This window comes from Crocodylus porosus, unplaced genomic scaffold (assembly GCF_001723895.1).
Source record: "Crocodylus porosus isolate Cpor-Errol unplaced genomic scaffold, CroPor_comp1, whole genome shotgun sequence".
Lineage (NCBI taxonomy): Eukaryota > Metazoa > Chordata > Crocodylia > Crocodylidae > Crocodylus > Crocodylus porosus.
The window spans coordinates 317,885-328,889 of NW_017728934.1; the positions used below are offsets into that span (position 1 = coordinate 317,885).

The 11,005-nt window shown below is 41.8% G+C and overlaps 1 protein-coding gene across 1 annotated transcript in view; it reads left to right on the forward strand.

The window, feature by feature from the left end:
- Window positions 1-4: 4 nt before the first annotated feature.
- The window catches only part of MAPK14 (mitogen-activated protein kinase 14), a gene marked incomplete at its 5' end in the record, with an annotated part of 39,605 nt that continues 28,604 nt past the window's right edge, over window positions 5-11,005 (forward strand). The window contains 2 exons of the mRNA XM_019546164.1: window positions 5-105; window positions 7,280-7,409. Of these exons, the coding sequence (XP_019401709.1) occupies window positions 5-105; window positions 7,280-7,409 (231 nt within the window). The remainder of the gene's footprint in view (window positions 106-7,279; window positions 7,410-11,005) is intronic.

Consider the following 11,005-nt stretch of genomic DNA (forward strand, 5'->3'; position numbering starts at 1 on the left):
GCGGCCCAAGTTTTACCGGCAGGAGCTGAACAAGACGGTATGGGAGGTGCCCGAGCGCTACCAGAACCTGTCGCCGGTGGGCTCTGGCGCCTACGGCTCCGTGTGGTGAGTGCCCACCAAGCTAAGCAGGGTTGGGCCCGGTGCGCGCTTGGATGGGAGACCGGGGGGGTGGCCAACGGCCTTGGGTGACAAGGGGCCCCATGGTGGAATTCTGGTGTCTGAAGTGTTGGGGCTGCAGAGGTCATCTAGAGGCAGGATTATGCCTCTAGAAACTGTCCTGTGCACACTTTGATCCTGACATGGCAAGCAGTGTCCTGCTGCTGCTGTGATAGGCTGTCAGTGCACACCCAAGAGTCTGGTGGTTTGAACAGTGGGGGGGTCAGGTAGCAGCAGAGCTTTTTAGGTGTAGAAATATTGGTAACGCTGTAATGTTACAGCTACTAGTGCCTGATCGGCTGCAGCCTGTTCCCAGGGGCTCGCAGTGCTTGGGCGGGTTGGTGCAGCTGTCACTGTGTTCATGCAAAATAGGCATGGTAGAAATCAGGAGACCTCTGGAGGGGTCGTTCCTATCCAAAGCATCCTGTGCACCACTCATCTTAAATACACAATCCATAATCGGTTAATGCCAGAGTCATAGTCACCAAATGTGGAGAGAAATGATTTTCTTTTGCTGGGGTTACATGACCCTAGCAGTCTTTCCTGCCCAAATCAAGGGGCCGGACCTGATGATTGCACGATGTCCCTTCCAGCCCTAAGCTTCTGTGGATCTTTACACGTTGTAGCTTTTTTTTGTTTTTTCAAGAGAGCTGTCTGTTGGTTCTGTTTTTTTTGACAGCAATTTGTTCATTTGAATTATAAAGTTGTCTACAAGTTCCATTCAAATAACACCTATTTCCTAAAACTGCTGTATCGCAAATAGATGAATATTTGTTCCCTGCCGGGTATAAAGGAGTTAGTAGTCTGAATAACTGAATGTGCTCTTGGAACTGTTATTGTTGAAAAGCTGAGTTTAATTGCAGCAGACCAGAGGCCTGACCTCCCTAGTTCATGAGTCCTCCGGAGGTGCTGAATGTTCTCAATCCGCTTGGATTATAATGGGGGGAAAATGAGCATGCTTCCTGACAAACTGACTTTATTTTTAAGAACAACCCTTTCAAAATCCCTCCTCCCGTTCCAGATTGTGTTTTCCAGACTCTTAAGTATTGCTTCCAAATGCTTCTTTCCACTGCTAACAACGTAAGGATTTGCATCATGAATTTCCTGTTTTGCAGTGTCAAAGCTTTCAAAGATTGTGCAACTGCCTTTCAGTAGCAGAAGAACCTATTTTTTATTGAAAGCAGTTTTAAACAGACTGGAGTCTAGCAGACATATTTACTGTGTCTTTCGATATGTCTTATAGCAATTTTTTTCCCAAAGAAAACGGAGAAAATAAGTCTGTCCCCACTGCTTTTTGCTGTACTTGGTTTGAGTAGTGTAGTCTGTCTTATAAAATTTGATGGCACTTTGCTGCTAATCAAAGTTCATGTCTATTTCTACAGACTTGCTCCTTGGCTCATCTTCTTTTCCAATCTGTCATCACTATGAATTATGTTGTATTTAAGATATAATTGGAACAAATTAAGGTAACAACAGCAAAGCCAGGAGATTCTCCTGCAGTGTTAAACTGAGGTAGTGAAATAGGCAGACTATACTAGGATATATGGCTCTAGATGCATGTACCAGGGAGTGTGTGCATGGGTGGGTGGGAGCTGGGGGTAGAGGGAGTTTAAACAGGAGGAATATTAAGGCTCATAGGGAGAAGACTTTTTCAAACGTAAATAATTGCATCAGCAAATCATGAAGACCATGTTTTCCAAAGTATAACATCATTTATTTAGGAGATGGTATAGGTAGACATCTCAGTTGTTTTTAGGAGACAGCTTTAATTTACAAAATGGAAATTAAGATGCAGAGATATGGGGTGGAGGCTCAAACTTTTAGGAACTGAGAAACTGATGTAGACAGAAATGTTTCTTACACTCAGTAAATAATCATTTGCTGTTGTATCTATTGGATGGAATACATATTTCATTTGATCGTACAACAGTTTCAATATTTTTGACACAACCCTGTGGTTTAGTCTACATTAATTCATTCTGGGGTTGCTGAAGTACCTCTGTCATAAAGCCCTGACATAGTTCGGAAGAGGGGATTTTGAATAACTTCCTGCAAGGTTGTAGAATGGAATCAATGCTGCTACAACACTAGTGATTTCCCTCCCACATGGGGGAGAACTAATTGTAGATGGCATGGTTTCAGTTAGTTTCAAGCTAAGAAAAGTGTGTTCCAGATGTTTCAGCACTTTGAAACGGTCAGTACTCAAAACGGTTTTTGCACTAGATGAGCATAGTGTTCCACAGGCGGTATGAATACAAGGCTTTACAAGCAGTGTCTTTTTCTTGTAGTTGGCTTTTGCCCAGTGTTTCTGGGAACTTCACAGTTGAATATGTTTTAATTTGTTCTAGAATATGTCTAAAGCTCAGTTCAGTGTCAGGCGGAATTTAAGCAGATGCACAAGAATCTTGTAACATGGCTCGTATATAGCATGTATATCCAGATACACACAGTACAGTATTCACAGATTCACAGAAGTTTAGGACTGGAAGGGACCTCGTGAGATCATTGGGTCCAGCCCCCCCTCCTCTGGGCAGGAAAGACTGCTGCGGTCAAGTAACCCCAGCAAGGTGTGTATCCAGTCTCCTCTTGAAGATCTCCGGGGTAGGTGCCTGCACCACACCTGCTGGGAGACTATTCCAGATCTTTATCTGGATCCAGATATGTTTCTGTTATGAGTTGAAGACTAAAGTGTCAGAACTAGATTTGTTCCTCAATTACTAGTCATACAGATAGTTTAGTTTCCTTTGAACTTGCAGTAGTTTCCCTTTTTAAGTAAAGGAACTTTAAGTGCTTAAGACTAAGAGGAAATGTGGTGAAAAGCCTTAAATATCCCATTCCAAATGCTTCAAAATAGTAATGATTTTAGCAGGTTTTTGAGTTAGCGTCTATCTTCACCTTCCCTAATCTATCAGCATAGCAAAAGTGCTCCTGTGTACATGTGTAGGAGGCAGGAGAGAACTACTGGTAATACAAGTAAACTGCCATCCCAACTCATAGGAGAAATAATCTGATTTGTTTATAGCAGTTCCAGACTGCCCTGGAGACCATGGTAGTCTGTATGTGGCTTGCTCACACTGGGCCTCTTCTTTTCATTTAAAAGGGTGTATGGGGACCGACCGGTGAGAAATTTTCAGGCTTGACAGTGGTTCGTTGTTCCAAAATGTTTGGGAAATGCAGGTTTATAGGACTTCTGGTTTGCTTGTGAATGTGGGGGTGATTTACTGAATGAGGGAAAAGGAGGCTGAATTCTGTATTCAGTGCTGGAAGTAGTGAGGATCCTGTTCATCTTTATCTTCTTGTAAGAGGAGATTCCAGAGGCCACCGGCAGTTCCTGTTACAGTTTTCTCTCATGCATTCGTGAGCCTCCCAGATCTGAGTTTCATTGTCCCAGATGCATGTAGTTGTGAACTGGATGCCATGTGGAGGATGATGACCTGAGGTAACAAGAGTAAGTTCCATGAAATGCTTCCTTTTGGCTGTGTAGGTTGTAGCCATGTTGGTCTAAGGACACAGGCAGACCAGGTTCTTTGGGTGAATCTGATATCTTTTATTAGACCAACTTAAATAGTTGGGGGGAAAAATTGCTTAATATGGTTTTTCCAACTATTTCAGTTGGTCTAGTAAAAGATATCAGATTTACCCAAAGAACCTTGTCTCTTTTTGGCTGTGACAGAGATCTAGATCTTGTCTTTATATTCCATCAGGAGCCAGTGTACAGAGGAAAATGCCAGGATGCATCTTCTTTTAACTAAAATTGTAGGATTTTAGTGCATTTTGTTGAGTTGACTCAAGAGAAAACAAGCAAGTATCTGACTGCCTCTTCAAGGATGCTTGAGGTGTTCTCTAGTCTTCACAGCTCCAAAATAAGGCAAGTCATCATGATCCAAAACAGACTCATACAAATTAGTCATGAATCTTTACTAAGTTTCATCCATTTCAAGAGGAAAAGATGGCATACAACACAGTGTAATACATCTCTCTCATGTTAAAAAGAAGGGGATCTTCTGCATTACTCAGTCTTCTCAATTGCCGTCTCTGTCTGATGAAGTGAATTCAAGATCATGAAAGCTTGCATGCACTATCTCATTTAATTAGTCTGCAAGCTGCATACCTATCCTGCCTTCTATCCCACTTTTGGCAAATAAAGTTTTGCTTTGTTTTGACTGGGTTCTCTTAAATTACCCCTCTTTTGGTATCTGTAAGATATTCCACTTTAAAGAAGGTGGGGGGCTCATGGCAGCTGCTCTGCCATAACTGCTTTTTTGCATATTTGCTCCTGTTCCATGAAAATTAGAAGCTATTTTGTGCTGTGCTTTATTGTATTCTTGACCTATGCCTTCCTTTAACATGAACTTATTGGTTTGTGTGTCCAGACCCTTATAATTTTTCAGGACCTTGCTATTGTCTTCAAATTTGATAGATTCATCCTCACTTTTGTTTTGATTATTTAATTGTTAAAGTCTAGTTGAAAAAAAATGAGTTTATAGCTAGCTTTTGCAGAAGAGTGAGGTTGCTTGCTTCACTGGTGGAGAGTGTTTCAAGTATGGGAATGGTATGAAAACAGCTGTGAAATAGTGAGTGGGAGGAGGAGGTTATGAAGAATTTAGAGAGCCAGGTAATATTAGCAAAAACTATGTGAGCAGGGGCAGAGTAGGAGACCAAATCCTATATTAGGAGGCATGAGGCAGAGCTTTGAAAATGAGAGCAAAGAATTTGAACAATTAATTTTCAGAAGTGCGTTTAAGAGTGTACATCTCGTTGTATGGTATTTCAGGCTGTAAGATATAGGCAGGGCAGGGAGTCTTCTAGCTTTTCTTTGCAAGCTGGTCTATTTACAAACAAGAGACTGAAAAAGGTGTTGAATCTTTTTTTTTTTTTTCAGTTCTGTTATCAGCTGTTTCCTGGTTGGAGTGTAGGTAAGGAGAGACTTTGAAAGTGCTTGGATTGAGTGAGTGCAGAACACTCAGACTTTGAGTGTTATAGTTTTCTTGCTTATAACCCAAGCAAGCTATCTTCAGGACAGAGAGGATCCTATGAAAAAGAATTGGTCAGCAGAGGACCAGGTCTCCAAAGATAGCTGCTCCACAAGCAATGAAAAGAATATCTCTGAAAGTAGCTAGTGTTCTACAAAGATTAAAGATTTTATCCAGGTTTGGCAAAACGCTCTATACCCAGTTTATTTAAATCTTCACGTTGTCAGGGTGCTGAGAAAATTACTTGGATCGGTATAAAAGGACTCAACCAGTATAACAGAAGAATTGCATCCAGAGAATCTAACATTTAGTTCAGAATTCGAGAGAGAGCGTGAGCTTTGAATTACAATTGCTCCTCCCTTGACGTGATCTGTTCTGGTAAATTAGGTAATGAGGCAATTTCCAGAAATTTATCCACAGTAGTACCTAACTGTCTGTGGAATTTGGAAGTTGTGATTTATTTCAGAGGCATGCCCATTCTAAACTTATATTTATCTTATTTTAAATGAGTTTGAAAACTGCTTTAGATCATGCCACTTTTTCCTCAGTCTTTTTCAGATGAAATGTAACAGATGAACTTAACACAACTCTTAAAGCTGTGATAAATGCCAGTTTTAGTGATTTTTTTTTTAACACTTTCCAACATGACAGCTGTTGTGTAGCTCTGTGTTCTGTACTTGTAAAACCATTATGCAGTCATCTGCTTCAGCCAAAAATTGCTCAGCAAACCCTGATCTTTAGAGAGACTCCATTTTTTAGGCCCCAAATGTGACCTAGCTCCATGTTTATAACACTTTGGAGGATATCTCTGGAGTGTAAAGCACCTAATGTGAAGGTGAAGGTATCTGTGTGTGTCTGCTAATTAACTCTACTGAATAAATTGAGACCTTTTGGAATTCCTGCAGTTCTCTTGGCCGTGTATCACGGGTGAATATAAAGTGCAGCCTACAGGGGTAATGTAACTACTTTTGTGTTCAAGTACAGACCGTTGAGGTATCCTGAGCTGAGTGATTGCAATCTTCTTCATACTCGTTGGCTGTGGCCTTCCAATTTACGATAGACTGTTCAGTTGAGAATAGTTGTGGCTTCACTGGTTTGCAGTAGTTTTTAAGAAGCATTGTCCCCTGGGAGCTGTGTTGCTCAGAGCATCTACTGATGCAGTTGTGTTACCAATGACCTTTTTTGGATAAAGAACAGCAAGAAAACTGGGATGTGAAATGCAAACAACTAGATTATTTTCAGCTCCCTTAAAAACTAAATAGAAAAATGTGAACTGACAAGTGGGAAAAAAAGCAAAACAGAGTTACTTAAAAACCCTTTTATCTTGTGCTGTTTTTCATGTTAAGAATATGTTTAAATCTTACCCAATTTAAGCGGCTCAAAGAAAGCAGATGCAACTATTACAAAGTGTGCAATGATACCATCTAAAGTTTGAAACCGAAGTTGAGACTCTGATAGAAACAGTTGTTACACCTACTCCTTGCTTAATGTTGTAGTTATGTTCTTGAAAAATGTGACTTTAAGCAAAACGATGTTAAGCGAATCCAATTACGTCACAGTAGTTACCTACTAGCAGGCAGCGGCCAAACAACATAACCTAGCATTGCACAACTTTAAATGAATATGTTCTCTAACAGATGAGCAACGTAATAACGAAGCAGCGTTAACTGGGATGGTGTTAAGTGAGGAGTACCCATATTTTTTTTCCTTGAAGAACTTGCCAGCTAAGTGGACACAATAAAATATAAGAAGGGTCTTTTTCTTTTCCTTTTATCTTGCTTATTGCTCTTATCCACAAGGAAGCTACACTTTCAAAGAACAATGTAGAAATGAGTTTTGGGGATCAAATGTTTTTCATTTGGAGGAATGCATCGTAGGGGAAGGTACAGAGTGGTAGGCAGGGAACTTGGTTTGAGCCCTTCATTACTGCTGCTCAACTTGTACAAAAGAGAGCTTCTTCCTGTGTTGTCACTTTTCCTGAGAAAATAAACTATGGAAAGCTGTATTTTGACAAAGTGACACAAGATGCTCATTAGCTATTTTCACTGGGGAAAATAGAATATGAGTGTCTTTGTCCAAGACCAGGGAGAATTGAAAAATATTTCTCCATGACTTTTGGTAACGCTGTATTTATTCTTTTTTAACCATAGCTCTGCCTATGACACAAAAACTGGGCTGCGAGTGGCTGTGAAGAAGCTGTCCCGACCATTTCAGTCCATCATTCATGCCAAAAGAACCTACCGAGAACTACGGCTACTTAAACATATGAAACATGAAAATGTAAGTTCAACAGACCCAGAGACAGTGTGTGGAGAATGGAGTACTTTTTATAGCTATGAAAAAGTGGGTCAGATTGTCTCTCTCCATGCATGAAAATTCCTTCACTAGATGTACATTTCCACTGTACTAACTTTCAGTTTCTCATACATACTTCTAAGGCTTTGCAGATCTTTCTCATCTCTTTGCTTCTCTCTCTAGTCTGATTCTGTCTGTTCTGTCTCATTGCTTCCTCTGCATTTTCATCTTTGTCCTTCTTGCAGTGCCCTCTTCTTCACAGAAATCTTTTGCACTCCAGCATGACAAACACCTACCCTTTTTTGCAAATTTCTTGGAACACAGCATGAATCATCCTGTTAAGCAGCTGGCATTCATTTATTGTAAATAGTAGAGGTGCACTGATATATTGGTCCATATCAGATCAGCACCGATAAAAGGAAAATTGACATTATTAGCAATCGGCTTTTTTTGGCCAGTATAGCCAATACTGTCACTGATAAATGCCACGTGCACAGCTGCAGCATGCACACAGCTAGGAAAGCAGGCGGGCAGCTTAGAGAGCAGTGTCCAGCCGGTAAGTCTGTTAGGGGCAAGGATTGTAGTAGGGGCAGATCAAGGCCCCCACAGTAAGGGAGGGAGTGGCACAGAGGCAGGTGCTGCCTGCGTGAGGCACTGGGCAGAGCTGTGGGTGGATTGTTCGGGGCAGACTGGCTCCTGTCACGTGCCCTCCCGGATTTGTGCACAGGGTGAGGCGGGCTGCCCATTGTGGACTTGAGGCCAGGGGCTGCATCCGTTTCTTCGTGGTGTAGGGGCTGGGATGGGGCTGCAGCCAAGGTGGGTGGGGTTTGGGCGGGCTGCCGCAGTGTTGGGGGCGGGTCTGCAGGGTGGGCTACAGACATCCCAAAATTTGCTGCAGTCCCCCCATAGCCATACCCTCCCAGTGCTGCTGCTCCCTGTCCTGAGGGCAGCCCCTGGCTTCGAGCCTGCAGCAGGCAGCCTGCCGTCACCCCATGTACAAATCTGGGGGCACATCCCCCCCAGACCCCTCCTAGGGGGTGCATGCAGTGGTGGGAGCCGCTGCCCCTCCCCCATGGCTCCTGAACAAGCCATCTGTGGCTCCATCCTATGCCCTGTCTCAGCTCGGCAGTGCCTGCCCCAGCCCTACTCTGTCCCTCACTGCGGTGGGCTCGATCTGCTGCCCCCCCCAGCTTACCGGTGGGATGCTGCTCTCCAAGCTGCGGGGCTGCATATTGGCTATCAGATTGGTTAATAATTGGCCATTGATATCGGCCAAAAACATTTTTTATCATAGATTTCATAGACATTAGGGCTGGAAGGGACCTTGCAATATCATCAGGTCCAGCCCTCTGCCCAAGGGGCAGAAAATCAGCTGGGGTCAGATATCAGTGCACCCGTGTTCATTATTCAGTTTATTATAAATCCATCTATCTTGTTAAGAGGTGCTCTGTTTCTCACCATACTCAGAATTGAGACAGTAAACTCCTTTCAAGAGATGCATTTTAGCTGTCTTGTGTGACGTAAGCATTCTGTTGGCATTCAGTGTGAATCACTTTTTCAAAATTAAAATTAATATAACTAACCTCTTCTCAAATTTTTGCATGATGTAAGTTTGAAAGTTGGGCCTTTGGGTTGATAGGACCAGGTAATACCACAGATGTTTTGCAGTGCTAATATTCCCTGGATGATGCTCCACATTTTATGTAATGTAATTTCTAAGTCTACGATGCAGTAGTCCTCTAAAGTAAGCAAAATTAGGATTGTACTGGGAAGGTTAGACCTAAATAATTAGATTCAAATCTGTGTTGATCTTCCTGTTTCAGTACTTTCACTTGTACAGAATTATGCACACCAGTGGATTCTCTTCCTTTTTTTTTTTACCTTTGTCCAATAACAGAGATTTTTTTTCCTGATAGTTTAGAATGCCTCTGTGGTATCATGGTAAGAAGTGGTGCTTATGGTACAAGGCTTGTTTAGGGATGAACAGTTCCAGTTTGGAGCTGTATTGAAGTATCACCCCATCAATACTGTATACTGTTTTCGAAGCAGGAAAAGCCATGTGAGTGAACACTCTCTAGCGCTCTGTCCAGCTGTCAGAATGTTAATATAAAAACTCTTAACTTCTCTGAACACAAGGTTTTACTTGACACAAAGGAAATTCCTGAAATTGGAGCACTGTGTTGAGCAAACCTGTTTTCAGTGTCTCTATTAGGCAAAGAATTAACATCACAAAACAGATTTCACTGAAGGAGTCTCTTGGGTATTTTAACTAGAAAGCCCCTTGTTTTTCTTTCCAGAGCCTGTAGTGTATTTGGCTATCAGCCATCTCATTCAGCTGCCAGTATCCCCAAAGGATCTGATGTTTTAGAAATCATTTTGACAGTGTTAGTGCTGCTGACATAAATGGAACTTTTGACACATCAACATGCTATGTAGGATAGTGTGCAACAGCACCTGCTAAATGCTGTGGTGAGGACAGAGCTCTGCCCTAATGGGCAAAGTTAGCAACTGATTCTGCTTTACACCAAGACTTTTCCTGAACTTTTTTCACCTGCTTGAGTGTTCCCAAAGCTGAAACCTTTCCTCAAGCGGTTTTGTTTTTTTTTTTAATTTTAGCTCAGAGTGGGAATTCCATTTTGGGCTGGGCTGATGAAGATAAGTATAGAAATGTTTGTGAAATTGTAGCATTTAGTATGTATTGCTCCTTTGTTAAGAATGGAAGGTAGTTGCTTATTTTCATGTGTAGAATGAGAATGTGTATGTGGTACCTTGTTTAGATGTAGTAGAGTACCAATTTGAAGGAGTGAGAGCAGGTTTAATTTAAAAAATAGGTTTGTCGATTCTTGCAAACCTACCATGGGGTATTTAAAGATGTTTTGAAAGAAGGGTCTGCACATAATGGGCGCATCTACACATGTGTTTTAATGCGCATTAGGCTATTTTTAATGCACATTAAAGCATCACTAAAACAGCTATTTAGTTACTGCATATTAAAATAGGCTTAAAAACTGCTCTAATGCTCATTTTCTTAGTACCTCACAACAGAGGGTGCCTATACATGAGCGTGGAGGCTATTCTGAGGCACTGTAATTACAGTGAGTTAGAGCAGATTTGATTAATCAGGTCTTCTGGAACGTGGCAATTATTGTGCTCCCACAGCCTCCCGCAAGCATCCCCACACTTAAGAATGGCAGCGGGGGTGCTTAAACTAAGGCACGTCAAACGAGCTTTAGTTCAAGTGCCCCTCCCACCATTTTCAAGCGTGGCAATGCTGAAACACAAGATGCTGTGGCGCTTTAATTAGATCCGCTCTCAGAGTGGCTCTAATTAAAGCACCTTCTACACCATGTGTAGAAGTGCCTGGAGGTACCAGATTTAATTCGCATTAACTAAAGCATGTTAATGCACATGTAGATATGCCCAATGCTTCCCATTTGCAGCTACAGAGAGCTTCCTCCTTTTTTCAGTTAGGTGAAGTCTCCCTTTTTAGTACATACCTTCATATTTATCTGCACATCTGAAAGAGATATACAAAATGTATTGATGAAAAGCTTAGTATCACAGTGTTTTATTATAGGTGA